The sequence below is a fragment of the Lepidochelys kempii genome, chromosome 1 (assembly GCF_965140285.1).
Source record: "Lepidochelys kempii isolate rLepKem1 chromosome 1, rLepKem1.hap1, whole genome shotgun sequence".
Classification (NCBI taxonomy): domain Eukaryota; kingdom Metazoa; phylum Chordata; order Testudines; family Cheloniidae; genus Lepidochelys; species Lepidochelys kempii.
The window spans coordinates 9,239,492-9,258,681 of record NC_136380.1 but is presented as its reverse complement, the minus strand read 5'-3'; the positions used below and the strand labels follow the sequence as shown (position 1 = coordinate 9,258,681).

The 19,190-nt window shown below is 56.6% G+C and overlaps 1 protein-coding gene and 1 long non-coding RNA gene across 5 annotated transcripts; both read right to left on the bottom strand.

Moving 5' to 3' along the window:
• Positions 1 to 3,695: 3,695 nt before the first annotated feature.
• On the bottom strand, positions 3,696 to 14,099 carry FOLR3 (folate receptor gamma). 4 transcript variants are annotated; one of them, XM_073333630.2, is made up of 5 exons: positions 14,038 to 14,099; positions 10,428 to 10,569; positions 9,523 to 9,711; positions 8,642 to 8,777; positions 3,696 to 5,248 (listed from the first exon to the last, which is right to left on the bottom strand). In XM_073333630.2, the coding sequence occupies exons 2-5, from the start codon at positions 10,563 to 10,565 to the stop codon at positions 4,974 to 4,976; spliced, it is 738 nt and encodes a 245-aa protein (XP_073189731.2). In that variant the 5' UTR covers positions 10,566 to 10,569; positions 14,038 to 14,099; the 3' UTR covers positions 3,696 to 4,973. The 4 variants fall into 4 exon arrangements, with proteins under 4 accessions (XP_073189731.2, XP_073189722.2, XP_073189705.2 ...); XM_073333621.2 differs by lacking the exon at positions 14,038 to 14,099 and adding an exon at positions 13,790 to 13,876; XM_073333604.2 differs by lacking the exon at positions 14,038 to 14,099 and adding an exon at positions 13,623 to 13,838.
• Positions 14,100 to 16,743: 2,644 nt separating this feature from the next.
• Positions 16,744 to 18,826, bottom strand: LOC140907491 (uncharacterized). The gene is made up of 2 exons (XR_012157507.2): positions 18,706 to 18,826; positions 16,744 to 18,364 (listed from the first exon to the last, which is right to left on the bottom strand). It is a non-coding gene; the product is annotated as an uncharacterized LOC140907491 (long non-coding RNA).
• Between the last annotated feature and the right edge of the window lie 364 nt (positions 18,827 to 19,190).

Below are 19,190 nucleotides of genomic sequence, written 5' to 3'. Positions count from 1 at the left end.
CCGGAATTACTCCAGGACATGCTCCGGCTGGCATTAGCCATGGGATCAGATGAGCTGGTCACAGTGGGCCTCTATTGATCCACTACTGAGGCCAGGGTTGGCTCCTGTCCTCTGACCCCCTCTGCTCACCACAAGCCAGGCTCTCCCTGTATGTTCCATTGCCCTCACCCCACCCCCTCTGGGCCTGGCATCCTGCCTGCAGCCCGGCTGCCCTTGCTCACCCCAGGGGGCCTTGGCATATTGTTCAAATCAACCTCCCTGCCCCATGCAACTTCCATGGGGACTTGTCTCCAGCTACCAGAGCTGACTGGCTTCCCCAGCTAGCAGGGCCCAGGGGAGATGGGCAGGGGCTAGGCGTCATTTGCTCCAGCTCGGGCTCTCTTTCTTCCGAGGCTGCCACAGCTTTACTCACTCAGCTAATTCTCCAGCCAGCTGAGGGAGGGTGAGTGGATGCACCAGAAAGAGGGTCTGGGTCAGGGGTGCCCTGTGCAGCAGGGAGCAAAGATCCATCCACTCCACAGAGCCAGCTTCATCAGAGAGCCTCTACTCCTAATCCGGGTCCTGCCACCCCATCAGCACAGAACAACATCTGCAGTGGGTGTCACCGGGCATACCCCGTGCAGACGGCCAAGGTCCCTGTTGTAATTGGCCAGGGCTGTCACCAGTCTGTGGCCCAAGCAACGGGGCCTTTGTCCCCTCCCTTGAGAGACCCTTCTACAGCTGCACCCATCTGGCTGCCAGGAAGGTTCCCCAGCTAGTCCAAGCCTCTGTTCCACGTCTTCACTCTGTCCCAAAGCTCCTCATCCACCCACGCGCCCACCCCACCCCACTGCGCCTCCCTAACTAATTCCTCCTCTTCCTTGGTGTGTTGTATGGGCTGGGTTCTCCTGGCTCTTCGCCCAGCTGTTATCAACCTTTTTTCATTGCGGACCCCTGCAAAATTTCATATGGGGGTGCAGACCCCTTCAGAAATCTTAGCCCTAGGCTGCAGACCTCCAGGGGTCCCCTGCGGGCCACCGATTGAAACCACTGCCTTCACCACCTCACAGCCCAGCGAGGCATGGGTGGCTCGCTTCACCGTCACCGTGGCAAACCCCCAAAGGTGCGTGGGCTCCTTGCAGAGCCATCCTGGACCGGTCTCTGGCTGGGTCCGAAAGTTGAGCTGGCTGGCTGGGCAGTTTATGTCCATCAGCGGCAATCTGGTTGTTCCACCAAAGCGTTTGGTGACCACGTGCTTGCAAGCCACGTCTTCCAGCCTGACTAGGTGTCCCTAGCAAGAGAGCTGCCGAACCCCCCCAGCACCGAGGGAGGCGGTTGCAGAGTTTGCTTCAAATAGACTCATCTCTGGTCACCTGACATGGAGAAGTTGCCTCAGATGGTGAGATCTAGGCCATCCGGCCAGTGCTCTTCAGCCTTCCTGGGTGCCTGTGGGTCACTGGTTGGCACTTCTGAGCTCCCCTCGGTCATGCTCTACAGTCCCCCTTTTCCATGTGTTGCTCCTCTCTGAGCTGCCAGGGCTTCCCCGGGGCTGCCCCAGGAGTGTTGTTAACGCCAGGACCCAAGCTTTTATGGCTTCATCGAACAGCCCGATGACGTTGTTTGACGAGATCACAGATCAGGGCGAGGAAGGGAACTGGGCTCATGTGTCAGATGGAGGGTGTGTCTGCACTACGGGGTGTAGCTAGATCACCATATGGGACCACAGGATTTGATATCCAAAGAAGGGGGTCTAGCTAGGGAGTCTGGACCCCAGGAATGTGCCCAAGAGGCCAGAACTAGAGATAGTGTCTGGACCCCCGCAGGAGTCCGTTGGCTTGGAAGCACATGGGGTCCAATACAGTAGCCTGGAGACCACACAACCAGGGCTGTGCCAGCTGTAGACACGAGCATTGCTGGGCATGCTGCCAGATGGTGGCTGGGAGCTCACATAGACCTTGCATTCCTTGTGGCCAGCAGTTCCCCTTCCCATCACGCTTCAGCTAAGTTATTTCTCTGCCTTCCCCAGTCCCGTCAGTCAGTGCTCAGCGTAGCATCGCTGTAATTCTAGCAGCAGGAAACAGCGTTCTTTGTCCCCAGCCATTGGCCGTTCCCCATTCAGCTGCAGCTTCGTCTTTCTGACTGTCTCCTTCCAGATTAAGCCAGAGGGCAGTAGCTCCTAAAAGTGATGTAGTCTACTTTGGCCTGGTCTCCACCTCTTTAAACACAGGTAACCCCCACTACGGCTAGACAGCCCTGGATGCAGGGAGAGCTGGTTGGGACCTTTGCCAACGTGGAATGACATCATATTGGGCGTTTTGTCAAACCCAAGGCAGTTTGCTGGTGGCTCTGTTTTGACAGAGTTTGCACCAGGAAGGATTTTGGGGTTGACGTCTGTCCTGAGACACCCCACTCAACCCCCTCAGTCGCTTGATCAGACAAGAGCCATTTTGGTACAACGCCATTTCACACCGACGGTTCCCAGGCTTGGTTTCATTGCCAGGCAGTCTCTGTGCAGGAGCTTGGAAGTTGTTGCAAAACTGAATTGTTGTCCTCCAGCCAGCTCTGCATACAGGACTGCAGCCCAGCCCAGCAGGAGACTGTTTAGCTCAAGCTCAGAACGGCACCAGGCACAGCTCCTGAATAAGGGGGGGAAGCTGACTCGCACGGCTATTCCAGAACAACTCCCTTGGTTGGCACTCAGCTGACGGAGAGCGACTTCACTCCAGAATAATGACTCCACTGGGGGAGCAGAGTAGAGATTCTGGACTGGACTATGCACCCAGGAGCTACTGTCCAACAGCTATGGCGGGCAGTGCCCACCCTAGCAGACCAGGCCTGACTGGAGAGAAGGTACACATTTTTAAATGGGGAGCGTAATTAACCTTTGGATCCATTTCCCAAGGGGCATGGTGGATTCTCCGTCACTGGCAATTTTAAAATCCAGACTGGCTGTTCTAAAATATCTTCTCTGGGGATTATTACGGGGGGCAGGTCTGTGGCCAGTGCTGTACAGGAGGTGAGGCTGGATGATCACACGCAACCCTTATGGATTTGAATCTATGACCTACTTTATTCCATGTGATTAGAACGTGTCACCAGAGGAGGCAGGTGCTTCCTTTATCCAGCCTAGTTTGTGTTTACATTGGCTCAGGGGAGAGGGTTACTTGCCCTTGGCTAGTCTATGGGTTTAGCATTGTGCAGGCATGTTCCAGGACAGTTGCGGGTGCGTAGGGGAGCAGGGCAAAGTTTATTTCTGCCCCTAGACGGGACAGAATCCTGCAGAAGTCGGCTTTAACCAGACACTCATCTAAACCCCCCTGAAGCCAAAGCATACCAAGGCTGGTTTCCAGAGGACCCCCTGGACAGCTAGAGTCATGCGTGTGGTCCCTGATAACTAGGGTTATCAGATAGCAATTGTGAAAAAACGGTGCAGGAGGTGGGAGGTAGTAGGTGCCAATATAAGAAAAAGTCCCCCAGAACGGGACTGTCCCTTTAAAAACAGGACAGATGGTCACCCTACTGCTACCAGTAGTTATGGGCAGTGTTTGAACCAACTCTGCACTGGCCCAGCCGCCCACTCTCTCTCTCAGTTTAGACAGAGGGGCCTAACTCCAAGCCAGCTGGTACCTCTGGCTGGGCCCAGCTGCACCTTTGCACCACTGGGAAGCAAGCGGTGGCAAGTGTCTATGTGTCAAGGAAGAGACGAGCACAGAGAGCAGGGCTGGGAGAGTTTATTTAGCCACAGTCGCAGACACAAGCTAGAGGGGCTCAGATTTCCAGCAACTCCCCATGGTGGTCCCCGGGGGCATCTGGCTGGCAATGTGGTGGCCAGCAGGGGGCAGGACTGTGTTCCCAAGCATTGCTCCGGTTCTACGGGCTGTAGGAAGTTGTGGGGTCTGCAGCCAGCACTGGGAGCATTAGCCATAGCAACACAGCGGGTCAGAGCCCAATCAGTCACTACGGGGCACAGAGACTCTGGCGCTGGCCAGGCACTGCCTGCGGCCCGGCTGGGCAGCACTTCCAGTTAGTTTTCTGCCAGAGCAGAGGCCGGGAACCGAGAGCCCTCCGGGATCTTGGCTAGGGTGGGGGAGCTCGAACAGAAGAGGAATTGGAGAGTGGCACAGGAGGTGGGAGAGACCTAGTCTCACAGCAGAACCGGCAGCTAGGTATGCAAGGATGGGGTGGCGATGCCTCTGTGCTCATACAGGGCCACGCCCCCAAAACTCAAATCACCCCCCCCTCCACCCAAAGCCACAGAGAGGATGGTCCATTGGGCTGAAGCGGAGACACCAGGGCAGGCTGCGAGCCAGGGGAGGAGAGAGGACACTTGTATTTCCAGGGGGCGCAGAATGGCAGGGAAGGAGACAGAGCAAGGCTGGATGAGAGGATCCAAAAGCCCTCTTCTTCTCCTGGCAATTCTCGTCCCCCAAGGCATCCCAATGCCTTTCCCCTGCACCCTTCGCACCCTCCTCTCCCCTGCCTAGCCCCAAATATTTGCTGTCTTCCCTATGGGGTTTCTCCCACTCTGCACATTCAAGTGCAAAGACAGTGGCCAATCCTGTCGATGGAGGGCTGAGGGGCACCATCGTATCTCTGGTACCCAACAGAGGAAGTGCATCTAACCAACAAGTCACTGCATGTTCCAGAGCTCAGATCCCCAGGGACACGGCGGGATCTGCCCCCAGAGCCTGCTAGAAGAGAGGAGCGTGGCAGGAGAACACTGAGACAATAAAACCATGGAGTGAAGTTCAAGGGCAGGAGAGGATGGGGCAAAACTGGTTCTATTGCATCTTGTCCAGGTTAGAAGCAGCTGGACAGAATCCTGAATCATCTGCCGGCCAGAGCCCAAGGCAGGGCCGCAGGGTGGACACACTCCGCGCCCAGAGAAGAAATGCTTCCTATATAAGCCAGTGGAGCTGCCAGAGTCAGAGGCCATAGGTAGGGCCACCAAGCCCTGCTATTTCAAGACCCAAGGACCAGCAGCTCCCGGCTGCTCAGAGCAGGGACAGGAGAGCAGGAGGCAGGAGCAGCAGGACAGCCCATGGTGCAGGAGAGGCATCTCTCCCGTTCTCGGCGTAGTACTTGGCCACAGCCACGTTGGGGTTCCCATTGGCAGGGTCGAACCACATCTGGATGCAGCGCCCGCCGCCCCGGTGCTCCAGGGTGTATTTGTACGAGTTGGACCAGATCTTCTCGCACAGGTCCGCCGGCCGGGGAAAGACGTACTTGAACGGCTGGCACATGAAGCCGCGGGGACACTGGTTGGTCCCTGGAAAGGAAGAGAGAGGGTGGCAGTGAGCAAGCTGTGGCTTGACTCCATCTAGCAAGCCTTCCCCATCTCTGGCTGCTAGGCATCCGCCTGTCCGTGGCTACTGGCTGATCTGGCACTGGCCCAGCTGGCTTGTGGGAGAAACTGTCCTTCCCTATGAGGTGAAATTCAAGGGCTTGTAGCCACGTCACTCACCTCCTGGATTTATCCTAGAGTGGCTGTCTGGGCTCTCACCCCCCTGGGCTGGAGGGGCTTGCTTTTGTCTGAGCAACAAAGATAGACGGTTTAGTGCTAGTAAGAATGATACACCAAGAAGCACTGGGGTTGGGGGCTGGCTTCCTCCCAGACCTCCGCCAGTGCACTTTGATCCTTCTCCTAGGGAGTTCTGCTAACACAATATTCATGGATTCCAAGACCAGACGCAACCACTGGGATCAGCTAGTTTGACCTCCTGCATAGCAAGACAGTCCAGAGACCTGCCCCCAAATAATCCCTGGAGCCGAGCTTTCAGAACAAACAAACAAACAGCCAAGTTTAATTTAAAAATTGCCAGCGGAGGCGACTCCATCATGACCCTTGGTAAATTGTTCCAGTGGTTAATGACTCTCACCATTAAAAATGTCCACCTTATTTCCAGCCTGAACGTGTCTAGCTTCAACTTCCAGCCATTGGACTGGGTTAGATCTTTCTCTGCTAGACAGACGAGCCCATTACTAAATAGCTGGTTCCCCACGTAGCTGCTTCTAAACTGTAACCAAGTTACCCCAACCTTCTCTCTGTTGAGCTAAACAGATTGAGCTCCTTGAATCTATCCCTACAAGGCAGGTTTTCTAATCGTTCATCAATCTCATGGCTCTTCTTGGACCCCTTTCCACTCAACATCCTTCTGGAACGGGGGGTACCAGAGCTGGACCCAGGATTCCAGCAGCGGTCGCAACAGTGCCAAACACAAGAGGTACATAACCTCTCTGCTCCTACTCGAGAGTCCCCTGTTTAAGCATCTCAGGATCACATTAGTCCTCTTGGCCACAGTATCGGACTGGGAGCTCCTGTTCTGCTGATTATCCATGTCTGTCTACCCGCCTCCCCCCCACCGTCGTTCCAATCTTTTCCCTGGTCTCTGCTTCCCAGGATTGAGTCCCCACTGAGTGAATACGGCCGACAGTCTTTGATCCCAGATGTGTACATTTTTCTGTATTAAAACACATACTGATTGCCTGGGCCCAGCTTAATCGCTCTGTATCAGTGACGTGTCCTCTTCGTTATTTACCACTCCCCCAATTTTTCAGTCACCTGCAAACTTTGTCCGGGACGATTTCATTTCTTCCAGGACATGAATCAAAAAGTTTAGTAGAGCAGGACCAAGAACCAATCCCTGCGAGACCCCACTGGGAACACACCCGCTCAGCGATGATTCCCCATTGACAGCTCCATTGCGAGACCTGCCAGTTAGCCGGCTTTTTATCCACGCAACGGGTGCCGTGTTCCAGCCCACTCCTCTCCACCTTTCGAGCCCAGCTGGGGATAGCACAGAGACCAGAGGAGACTACAGCCCTCAACCCCTCACTCCCAGGACTGCTCTCCGGACGCCAGCCCTCAGTCTGTAGCCAGTCAGAGGGCTGCTGTCGTCAAGGGCAGAGAGAAATATGAGCCCCTTTTCCAATCAGAAGCTCCTGAACCCACCCAACAAGATGTGACCCCATCCCCTAGCCGGGGCCCTTGCTCCAGCCACCCCCCAGCCTGCAGCAGCCTGGCTCTGCCCTGCCGCGTGCTTAGGGTTGCCAACTTTCTAATTGCACAACAAAACTGAATGCCCCTGCCCCGCCCCTTCTCCAAGGCCCCGCCTCCTGCTTGCTTCATCCCCCCCCCCCCCCCCCTCCGGCACTCGCTCTCGCCCACCCTCACTCACTTTCACCGAGCTGGGGCAGAGTTTGGGGTATGGGAGCAGGGTGAGGGCTCCGGCTGAGGGTGCGGGCTCTGGGGTGAGGCTGGGGATGAGGGGTTTGGGGTACAGGAGGGGGCTCTAGGCTGGGGCTGAGGGGTTGGGGTGTGGGAGGGGAGTGCGGGTTCTGGGGTGAGGCTGGGAATGAGGGGTTTGGGGTACAGGAGGGGGCTCTAGGCTGGGGCTGAGGGGTTGGGGTGTGGGAGGGGAGTGCGGGTTCTGGGGTGAGGCTGGGGATGAGGGGTTTGGGGTACAGGAGGGGGCTCTGGGCTGGGGCTGAGGGGTTGGGGTGTGGGAGGGGAGTGCGGGTTCTGGGGTGAGGCTGGGGATGAGGGGTTTGGGGTACAGGAGGGGGCTCTAGGCTGGGGCTGAGGGGTTGGGGTGTGGGAGGGGAGTGCGGGTTCTGGGGTGAGGCTGGGAATGAGGGGTTTGGGGTACAGGAGGGGGCTCTAGGCTGGGGCTGAGGGGTTGGGGTGTGGGAGGGGAGTGCGGGTTCTGGGGTGAGGCTGGGGATGAGGGGTTTGGGGTACAGGAGGGGGCTCTGGGCTGGGGCTGAGGGGTTCGGGTGTGGGAGGGGAGTGCGGGTTCTGGGGTGAGGCTGGGGATGAGGGGTTTGGGGTACAGGAGGGGGCTCTAGGCTGGGGCTGAGGGGTTGGGGTGTGGGAGGGGAGTGCGGGTTCTGGGGTGAGGCTGGGGATGAGGGGTTTGGGGTACAGGAGGGGGCTCTAGGCTGGGGCTGAGGGGTTGGGGTGTGGGAGGGGAGTGCGGGTTCTGGGGTGAGGCTGGGGCTGAGGGGTTTGGGGTACAGGAGGGGGCTCTGGGCTGGGGCTGAGGGGTTGGGGTGTGGGAGGGGAGTGCGGGTTCTGGGGTGAGGCTGGGGATGAGGGGTTTGGGGTACAGGAGGGGGCTCTAGGCTGGGGCTGAGAGGTTGGGGTGTGGGAAGAGTCCGGGAGGAATGTGGGTGAGGGAGGGGACTCTAGGCTGGGGAAGGGGGTTGGGGTGTGGGAGGGGCACAGGGTCCTGGTGGTGCTTTCCCTGGCTCCCAGGAAGTGGCCGCCAGGTCCCTGCAGCCCCGCGGCTCATGGGCAGACAGGGAAGCTCCGCGCGCTGCCCTCGCGCCTGCAGGAGCCACCCCCGCAGCTCTCATTGGTCGCAGTTCACGGCCAATGGGAGCTGCGCTGCCAGCACTCAGGGCATGGGCAGCCCATGTGCCTCGGGGCCACAGGGACCTGGCAGCTGCTTCCGGGAGTGTGTGGAACTGGGGCAGGTAGGGAGCCTGCCTTAGCCCCAGGCCCCCACTGCCCCATCGACCGTACTTTTAACGGCCCGGTCGGCGGTACTGACTGGAGCCACCGGGGCCCTTTTCAACCTGGCATTAGGGTCGAAAACCAGATGCCTGGCAACCCTAGGCGCTCTGCGTGGGGTGGGTTGGCTCTTAGCCGCTCACTGACCCGAGGTCCAGTTCCAGCCCTTGTGCCAGTTCTCTTTGCAGGTGACGGCGTCCTTGCAGTCCTCCCACCACTGCTCGCAGTCCTCCTTGCACAGCGGGACGTTGAGGATCCTCTCCCGGCGCCAGCTGGTATCCGCCTGCCAGGACCCGGGGCTGTGAGCATCAGGGGGCAGCTCTGGGCGCCCAGGGGGCAACAGTCACCCCCAAGCCGCCCCAGGGAGCAGGGGTTACACACATGCTCTCCCCCACCCCCCCCCCCGATATAGCACCACTGCACGGAGCCAGTGCGCGTCCCAGCAGAACCAGGCCCAGGCCCCAGGGGACGGGAGAGCCTCACAGCAGCCTCCCCGCACACCTGAGCTGCAGCACCCACAGTCCAACGGGGATCCCGTGCAGAGCACCCCAGCTCGGTGTCCAGCAGAGCTCCTCTGCTCCCAGCCAGGGGTTTGGAAGAAGCCAAGTCAATGCAATCTCTAAGACTGCATCCCCCCCATGCACCCAGTACGAGCCCCATCACGCCGGGACAGAGGCAGCCTGTTGGAGTCCTGGAGCGCAACTGTACTGGTGGGACCCGAGAGGTCCATAAAACACAAGGGAGGTTTTCTTCATGGCAGCCACCTGCCCCCAGGAGCCTTTGGAGGAGATTGTCCTACCCTCATGCAATGGGCCCCAGCTGGATACAGGGTCACTAATTGTCAGGGGGAATTGAACCCGGGACCTTCAGCACTGCAAGCACATGTCTCTACTGCTTGAGCTGAAAGAGTGACTCCTCTAAGCAGCCCGCTGTGAGTCACTGGGACCCGCCACTAGAGGGAGCCGTGAGCACATGCACCAAGCCAGCCTGCTCTCCCGCCCGCAGCGCCCAGCCCAGCGCCCCCTGACCTGGTGGATCCAGGGCCCCAGGTTGGGCGAGCACTCGTACAGACACGTGTCCTGGATGAAGTGCTGCTTGCACTTGTCTGGCATCACCCCGCAGTGGTCCCAGTTGAAGCTGTACAGGTAGGACTGGTCCTGGTGAGCCTCCATGCTGGTGTTGGCCGTGCAGCAGGCGTTGTCTTTCCACGGGACACACTGTGAACACAGCAAGGGACGGGTGCGCAGGGGACTCTGGCCGCTCGCGCCCGGGGGGCAGACAGGATGCTGTGGATGCAGCAGCATCACCGGCCTCCAGTGCTGCACGGCGGGACTGCTCCTGCAGAGGCCAGGCCCATGGTGGGGATAGCATTTTGCCCTTCTGCCTGAGGCTCTCAAAGCACTTCACGCAACCAACGAACGGGGGGTCCACGCCTAGGATACAGGGAGTGTGACGGGTGGGTCCGCTCATGCTGCTCACCCTGCGGGATCAGCAAGGGGTGGGCTTGGTTTCAGAAGGACAAAGTGGCCCCTGTTGCCTGGTTTGCGTGGGCTGGTTTTGCTACCGCAAGACAGCCAGGTCCAACGCTGCAAGGTTTGGGGAAAGAGGTGGGGGGAAGGCACGCCCAATCGGACAGTGTCAGTGAGGGCCAGATCCTGCAGCCCATCCAGGAGTCACCTCGCGAGACTAGCCCTATGGGAGAGGGCCACAGAGCCCGGCCCCGTGAAAACAGTCTTGGTGCATTGCAAACACATTCCCCCTAGCACACTTGGCTCCCCCAGGCACCGTCTGCTAAGCCACCAGTCCCGAGTGGGAAGGAACAAGCCTGCACTGGAAGGGACGACAGGTCCGGGTGACTCAGTTATTCGTCACCCAGCGCCCCAAGGGGCGTGGCATCAGCCTGACGTGTGTCACTGGGCCAGCACTGCCTTACCTGGCCATGCAGCGCCCCCTCCGGGCCTGGCTGGGTTTTGTGGTGCTTGGCATCCATGCACATGTTCAGCACCGATTCCTTCGCAGCACTGGCCAGGCAGGCAGCCAACAGCCCCAGCACGGCCCACCGGGCTGCCATCTCCCTGGGACCAGAGCGAGGGCGGGGTGGAAGAGAAGACACATTAGAGCAGGTGCCCAGATGTGACTTTGCTACCCTGGTTGAGTGCACACTATGCCAACAGCTCCCCACGTAAAAGCATCAGTGTTAACATGCTACCGCAGGGGTGGGGAACCTATGGCAACTCTCCGTGCCGCAGGCTGGAAGCCCCGAGCTCTGCACCCCATCCCCCCCCAGGGCTGGAGCCACGAGCACCGGCTTGCCCCGCTGCAGGAGGGAAGCTGGGGTTGCCAGGCCGTTAAAGGTCCGGTCAGCTCTGCACAGCTCCCAGAAGTGACCCGGCATGGCCCTGCAGCCCCATGGCGCTGGGACCGTCAGGGAAGCTCTGCACACTGCCCATGCCCCCAGCACCGGCTCCGCAGCTCCCATTGGCTAGGAACCGCGGCCAATGGGTGCTGTGGGGGCAGCGGCATGCACAGAGCCCCCTGACCCCTCTGCCAGAGGCTGGACATGCCGGCCACTTCTGGGAGCAGCACAGATCCAGGGCAGAGCCTCCCTTAGTCCTATTGCGCCACCGACCAGAAACCACCTGAGGTAAGCGCTGCTCGGCTGGAACCTGCACCCCAAACTCCCTGCCCCAGGTCGTAACACCCTCCCACACCCTAACTCCCTCCCAGACCCCACACCCTGACCTGCACCCCAACCCCTGCCCCAGCCCTGAGCCCCCCCTGCACCCTAATTCCCTCCCAGACCCTGCACCCAGCACCCCAACCCGCTGCCCCAGGTCAGAACCCCCTCCCTCACCTTAATACCCTCCGAGACCCCACTCCCCGACCCACACTGCCTGCCCCAGGTTGCAACCCCCTCCCACACCCTAACTCCATCCCAGACGCCACACCCCCACGTGCACCCTAACCCCCTGGCCCAGCCCTAAGTCCCCTACCACATCCTAACTCCCTCCCAGACCCTGCACCCCAAGCCCCTGCCACAGCCTGGAGCCCCCTCCTGCACACTGAACCCCTCATTTCTGGCCCCACCCCAGAGCCTAGGGGAAGCTCTGAGCCACCGCGCCCCCTGCAGGGCTGTGTGTGGCCTGTGACAGATTTTTTTCTGTGGGTCAGTGGCCCCCGATAGACAAAAGGTTCCCCACCCCTGTGCTGCAGCCTGGTGCTCTACGAAAACCCAAGAGAGAGAGACCACGAAGCTACTTGCTGGCAGGTTTTATATCCTAGGCACCTCAGTGAGACACAAGTGATGCACCCACCTTTTTGACTTCTCGTTTGTCTTGAAAGTCTCAGTAGATGCTCTGGGCTGACCACCCACAGTCTCGCCTCAAGAGTTGCTGGTCTCCACCCTAGTTATGAGCTCCTCTCCACCCACCGCCCACCTAGGGGTGTATTCATTCCATTCCATTCCCTCTGTATTACAGCACCAGACACTTGCTCCTGGTTGCATAACCTGACCCTTGCCCAGAGATTCACAGGGTTGAGCGCCACTGGGTTTGAGCCAGTGGATTCCTGGCCAGCTGCTGTTCGCCAGTATCAGAGCCAGCCAAATCTCTTTCTGAACATTAGCATGTTCAGCTGTGCAGCCCGCTGTGAGGTAGGGGCGAGTCTCCTCCCAAAGCTGGGGAAAAGATTAAGCACAGACGCTGACCGTCAGCTTTCCCACGGGCAGGTCTTTGCACAGACTCTATGCACTGCAGATTGTTACCCTATACAAATTCATAGTCATGCCTGTAACCTTCAGCTCCAACTTCCCCGCCCCGGCCTTTGGGCTAGGAGAGAAATCAGTCAGGCCCCAACACTTCTTCCTGTGGCATTACCCCTGTCACAGATGGGGACACTGCTTAATGCATCTCAGTGCTCTCGAAACGCAGGCAACCATAGCACGAGACTGGAACCCCTCAAGCTGACACAGGGGGAGAAGCAGAATTTGTAAATCATTCAGCCCTTGTGATCACCTGCTGTATAGCACAGGCCAGAGACCTGCCCTGAATTAATTCCTGCTTGAACAAGAACAGATCTTTCAGAAAAACAGCCAGTCTGGGTTTAGAAGTTGCCAGTGATGGAGAATCCACCATGACCTTTGGTAAATTGTTGGAATGGTTAGTTACCCTCCCTGTTGTAAATTTACGCTTTATTTCCCGTTTGAATTTATCTTCTTCAACTTCCCCAGCCATTGGACTGTGTTAGCCCGTTCTCTGCTAGACAGAAGAGCTCTCTATTATTACATTTCTGTTCCTCATGTAAGTACTTGGGAACCAATCAAGTCACGCCTTAGCATTCACTTAATTAAACTAAACAGATCTAGCTCCTGGAGTCTCTCTGTGTGAGGCAGGTTTTCCTGTCCTTGAGTCACTCCTGGGGCTTTTCTCTTAGCGAGCTCTAATTTATCAATCAGTTATTCTAGTAGCCCTTTAACTGGGGTGGGGAGGGAAACTAAGTCACTACCTTACACCTAGCACTGTCTGGTTACTGTTACCTTCCATTCAGCTGGGACAGGGAACCCAGACTAGTCAGTTACACACTAGCATAATGTTATGCTGTAAGGATCACAAGCCAGAAGAACATGTGAAACTCACAGAAGACAGTTCGCAGGGGAATTTTAAAGGGAAAGAGTAAAAATTATTTCTTTTCATTTTCGGTTACTGGCCTCTGCATACCCTGAGCTAGTTTCTACAGCCCTTTGAAGGCAGACAATAGAAGACCTGAGAGCAACGCTATTAGATTGCCCCCTCTCCTTTTTTGGAAAAAAAAAATATATATATATATATATATATATTTGTCAGGTTCCCCTTTTTCTGCATTAAGTGATTTCCTTCATCTTCAGGTACTAGCCTATAAACTACAGATTAAGGGCCACCTCCCTACAACAGGCTTATATGCCTAAAAGCTCCCCATATGCAAAGCACAGGAACAAGGCATACATAGCCTGCAGTTTGGAAGCAACTTCCACCCTTGTAGATGCAAAAAGCATTGTCAAAGCTAATTACATTTACACCTAAACTCTAGACATAAGACACCAGCCAGCCTTGATCACAACAGAAAAACACATTAAAACATCAGGGGAACATACCTTACAGAAAGGTCAAACCAAACAAATTCTTCTCAGTAGCTTCAAGCAACTGCTTAGCAAAGCCGCTATGCCTCTGGAGTTAATACCAAAGTTCCCCAGTTCTGAACGCTTTTGAGCAACTGGGGTGCTGTGGTTAACAAGGCTTAGTTTTAATCTGCGCTCATTACCTTCAGAGTTAGTAACAGACAAGGAGCTCGGTGTGTTTGCCTGGAGGGCAGCCTAGTCCCAGAAGAAGACAATTCAGCTCTTCATTTCAAAGGTCAGATGTGTGATCAACCTTTGGCCAATGATTATAAAGAGAGTCTAAGCTCCTGGGCACTTTTCCTTTGCTCTGCATCTCATGTGAGATAAAGGAGTCACAGGACTTCTTGCTCAAGCACCTTCCTTCTAATCTTTCAGTAAATAACCCACTCACCTGAAGACTGTACCTAGCCTGTGTTTGCATCGACCTGGGAAGCCCCAGTACAGATCAGAGAGCCTTGCTGTGGGGAGGTGTTGTAGCACAGTAGGACTCATACACTGTCACCTGCCAGAGCTGCGATGTGAAACCAGGACTTCTACAGCCTGGGCCAGGCCAGGCCAGGCCAGCCCCCTGGGCACTAGGCCATATTGCATCTCTCCCAGCTACTCTGTGGACACCACTTCGAATCCCTTGGATACACTGTAGTCACATAATGGGGAATACATGAGGCCCAGTGAGCTAGGCATTAGAGCCCCGGACTGACTGACAGGCAGGCTGGCCTGCTCACCTTTGAGCTCTGCGTGAGGAAAACGCCATCAAAGCAAAAGCGGTTCTGGTTATCTTCACTCCAGAGATGTTACCACACAAGCAAAAGTACCTGATAAAGTGACAGGAGTAATTCACTCGGAGAACTTCAGGGCAATCACTGCAGCTGATTACAGAGAAGGGATTTGCTGAAAGCTATGTTTCCATATGTAACCCTTCTGCCCGTCAGAGTTGGCACAACAAGGGCCGGGTTCAGTATCTAGGGGGTCCGTTCCAATAGCAGAGAAACTGGGGATCCCACAGCAGCCAAAGTGACCATCTAGGCGGGGTGGGTGTGCAAATGAGATCACCCCCTGGAGTTCTTTTCCACAACCCGCCACGACTCGCCACCAGATGTCAGGGTAGAGCTCATCCTGTCTCCGCTTCCACATATACAGGAATTGGGATAATCAGAGGACAAGTACAAGCTGCCCCCGGGTAAGCTGGTTGCGTAGTGTCTTCAGGGAATGCAGCTCATCCTGCTTTTTCTTCCCAGTAAAGTCCCACTCTCTGCTATATTTTTTGGTGTGTCAGTCCTTTGCCAGGGTTAGTTTTATTTTCCTTAATGGTCTCTGGCCACTGGGCTTTACGCTCCTGGCCAGCTAGCAATATTGCTGATCTTCTCAAGGGCAGCACCCCCTGGATGTCTGGCAAGGGCGGCTCGTCAGCCCAAGCAAGTGAGGTGCAGCCCACCCAAGAATTCCCAAAAGCCACAACATCCATTTCGCATGTTCGCTTGTTTTTAATTGACTTGATAAATATCGACAGATTTAAGGGCAAATTCGGGGTGGATTTCAATGTCACAACTCACTCTCTGCAGTAGCCAAATGCCACTCCCCAAAATTCAAAGCATGTGGGGCTGCGTGAGGTGCAAATCTTGGTATAGCACCTCTCGTAGTTGCCTTGTTACTGTGGCAGTTCACCACGCCCAGGAGTCACTTTATCGGGGCGCTGCTGCGTAACCACGACTTGGTGAGCCATGGCAGGATTGCAGCAGTTAAGCCTGGGCTGCATAGAGTTTGCAGTGGGCAGGGATGGGGCTGGCACGTCCTCAATGGGCCCCATGCATGGGCAAAAGGAGTTGATGCCAACACCCCGGGGCCACCTCATGCTCCCCCAGCCACGCCAACTTGAGTAGCAGCGGCAGCTCCTGCTTCCAGGTCTGCCTGCTGCTTCTTCCTTCTAAGTAGCTATTACATTATTCATGGGGGCGGGGGATCGGTATTTTGTGATTTGTTCCTCACCTGTCAAAAAAGCCAGGCACCATCACAGTTGGCATAGTGAGGAGTCACACGGGTGCCGGAAACGAAGGGACGAGGCATGAGCCACCCCCCAGGGGCACGGCTGGTGACAATTTGGTGGCTCTGGCTGCATCGCTTCTGACCTGGGGGTGACTTTGTGAAACTGTGTCACGAAATGACTGGGTTGTAGAAAACCTCCCTGCCTGGGCTGTAGTCAGTCATTGGCGGCGTGTACATGTGGTCTTTCAGCGTGCTGCCCTAGCTCTGCGCAGACAGCCGACGCGGCACACCTCGACCAAACGGCCTAATAAAACCACAGATCCGTTTCAGTAGCGAAGGCGCCTGGCCGGGTCTATTATTGATGACACATGGTCCTAGTATCCTGTCGACTCTACAGAACCACTGAGCCATGTATGCCCGTTACAATGGACCAGCCCTGTGAATGGTGGGACTTTCCATTCCCGCCAGGCCAGACAAAGACACCCCCTCTGAGACCTCTTTATACCTCGATACAAACAAGTTAAGTGTTGCCTCTCTGATGCAGTTAGTTACCACCCATCACCTTGTACGTGTTGGTTCAATGAGAACATTTCTATCCATCACCCTGTCATCCTGACCTTATCTTTAAGAGGGGTCAGCATGTTCCTGTTATCTTTGAGGAGTGTGTTTGTACCGTATTAGGTATCGGGGTGTTCTGGTACCTCACTGCTGGAATGTGCTTGCGTGAGTGGTGTGACGTTCCCCTGGTGTTATCTGGACCGGTGATCTGCTAGGTCACTCCAATCCTTGACGCTGGGAGCCAGGCTTACCCTGCTTTGCTGCGAGAACCCCCACTCCTGGGCTGGTCACGCACAGCCTCTGGCATGTAAGCTGCTCCCAGTTACGTGAGTGAGCACTTTTGGCCAGCCGCTGCTTGGATTGTGCAACCAAATGACACTAGCCAATATCTCCAGTCCCAGACACAACCCTAGGAAGCTCCATCTTGCAGTGTCCAGTTATGCCTGCTGGACGCGGCAAGCTTACATGAGTTTGTCAATTTAACAAAGAAATTGATATGCACCTGGCTTGTTATCCCAAGAGGAGTCTCCGACATGCTTCAAATCAAACACACTGCTTCAGGTAGAAGAAACAAACAAATTTATTAACCACAAAATATAGATTTTAAGTGATTAGAAGTCAAAAAACAAGAAGTCAGATTTGGTCAAATGAAATAAAAGCAAAACGCATTCTAAGCGGACCTTAACACTTTCAATGCCCTTTCAAACTTAGATGCTTCTCACCACAGGCTGGCTGGTTGCCCTTCAACCAGGCTCTCCCCTTTGATCAATGCTTCAGTGGCTTGGTAGTGGTGTCTGTAGATGGAGGTGAAAAAGGGAGGAAGAGCCTGGCAAACGTCTCTCCCTTTTATCATGTTCTTTCTTCCCTCCTGGCTTTGCCCCCCCCCCTTCAAAGTCAGGTGAGCATTACCTCATCACAGTCCCAAACTGACCAAGGGAAGGAGGGTGACTCACTCGAGAGTCCAACAGATCTTTTGTTGCTGCCTAGGCCAGTGTCCTTTGTTCCTGTGAGGCTTGGCTGGGTTGGGTTTGTCCCATACCTGCCCTGATGAGGTGTAAATTGCCCTTCTGCTCTTGGAGAGTTTTGCCTGGGCTTGTTTTAAGCCATGAGGACACATTTTCAGCCTCATAACAAACAAACAAAAAAAATTACAACCTATAACATTACTATGACAGCAATGCTCAGTGCATCATAAGCCTTCCGAAGACACCTGACATGACTAATTTTTGCACTGGATACCACACAATCATATTATAAGGATGACCGTGGGGGTGCTGGGTGTCCCCCCCTGAAGGTACAGAGCATCACAAGTGGCCTGTGCTTAGCACTTCTCAGGAATGTTTGTGTTTTTGCAATACCAGCCTTGTTCTTGCCAGGTTCTGTGAACTTGCAAGCAGGCATGTTTTATAACAGGGCCTGACTTCTGCTCACAGCCTGACTCTTACGACCTTTGCTTCATAGCAGCAGGGCTCGACCCCTACTTTAGTTCAAACCTTGGGCCTCATACTGGGTCTCTCACACCGGGCCTCATGTCTCAGGCTCTCTTTCCACTAGACTGGGATCTCCCAGGAGTTAGCAGGGCTGCGTCAGGCCAGAGACAGGGGCCCAAACCACTGCACCATCCTGCCTCATCCCAGCTGTCCACCGTGGGACATTCAAGCCCCACAATCATCTCACGGGAGTAAAGAGCATTCTGGACAAGACACCATCCCCTTAGGCATCGTGCCTTCCTAATCTTGCAAATCCAGTGGGGCTGCCCGAATCTGAAAGGACAGCACTGTAAACCCCATGGGCCTGTTTCTGTCCGAATGAGCCAAGGTATTTATCCATAACTAGCCCGGATTGTCAAAAGCACTTTATTAACTGACGGATCTCCAACACCCGCCCGGGGAAGTAGGGAATACAGCTCCTTGCTCATGCCGAGCTCAGTAGACCACGACTCTCTGGGTGCACCTGGCTCACTTGCATCTGAGCGCACCAGGTCTCAACACAGTCCAGGCCCTCTGCACACAAGCCACCAGGCGCCAGCCACGACGAACTTTTACCATGTCCCCGGATTGCCGTGTTACAGCTCCCCAGGGCCCTGACGGGGGTGCACTGCACAATCGCCTTGGCCCCGGGCCGTCGGCGGAGCGCGCTGGTATTTTCTGGCAGCCGTAACGTTTTGCTGGGGTTGGCTACGGAACAGAAAAGGAACTTAGCCGAAGTCAGAAAACACCGTTAACTCTTTCACTGGCCAACCGCTGCTCGGTGGCAGCCCCCGTGGCGATGAATAAAATACCACCTCTAAAAGACCAGCGGGCCGCCCAGCTCCTGGTGGAGGCCGCTCAGGCCCGGGCCACAGGGCGGGCAGGGACCTCAGGGGGCCTCCAGCCCCCGGCTCGGAGCAGGACCCGCCCCCAGCGAGTGTCAGGCCGGGCCGGCTCACAGCGGGCTCCCCGGGAAGGATAATAACCGACGGGGCGCGGCACAGCGGGCTCAGGCCCCGGCTCTGAGGGCCACCAGCGGCGACCCTCACCGTGGCCTCGTGAGGAGCGAGGCAGAGCAGGGCTCGGAAGGGCCCGAGGTCAAAGCTCGGCGCGGCTGCTGGCCGGCGGCCAGGTCACCGCCCCCTGCCTCAGTTTCCCCATCTCTCACGGCGGGGGAATTCCTGCGCAAGGGAGCGCCCCCCCCCCCCCCCGCGCCGGGACTGTAACCCCGCCTCACAGCGCCCCCGTCGCGCGCAGCGCTGGGGGAGGGGCGGGCCCCAGCAGCCCCGGGGGGCGGGACCTGCCCCACTTCCGCCCGCCGGTGCTGCCCCTGACAGGCGCTTCCGGCCCCTCCCCCGCCCGCCCGCCCGCGGACCCGAGTTGAGCGACGCAGCCCGAGGAGGGGCGGGGCTCAGGCCTGCCACAGACACGCCCCGCCGGCGGGGGTGGGGGGGGGCCACTCGAGCAGACTGGAAGGGCGGGGGACGCCATTTCTCGCTACACTCACGGCGCCTCCCCGAGCACGGCGCATGCG

Coding starts and splice junctions, on each gene's coding strand:
- FOLR3 (XM_073333630.2), bottom strand. CDS start 10,565: ATGGCAGCCCGGTGGGCCGTGCTGGGGCTGTTGGCTGCCTGCCTGGCC. Junction 8,778..9,522: donor TGGGGCCCTGGATCCACCAG/GTCAGGGGGCGC, acceptor GGGTCCTGGCAG/GCGGATACCAGCTGGCGCCG. Junction 5,249..8,641: donor GGGCTGGAACTGGACCTCGG/GTCAGTGAGCGG, acceptor CTTCCTTTCCAG/GGACCAACCAGTGTCCCCGC.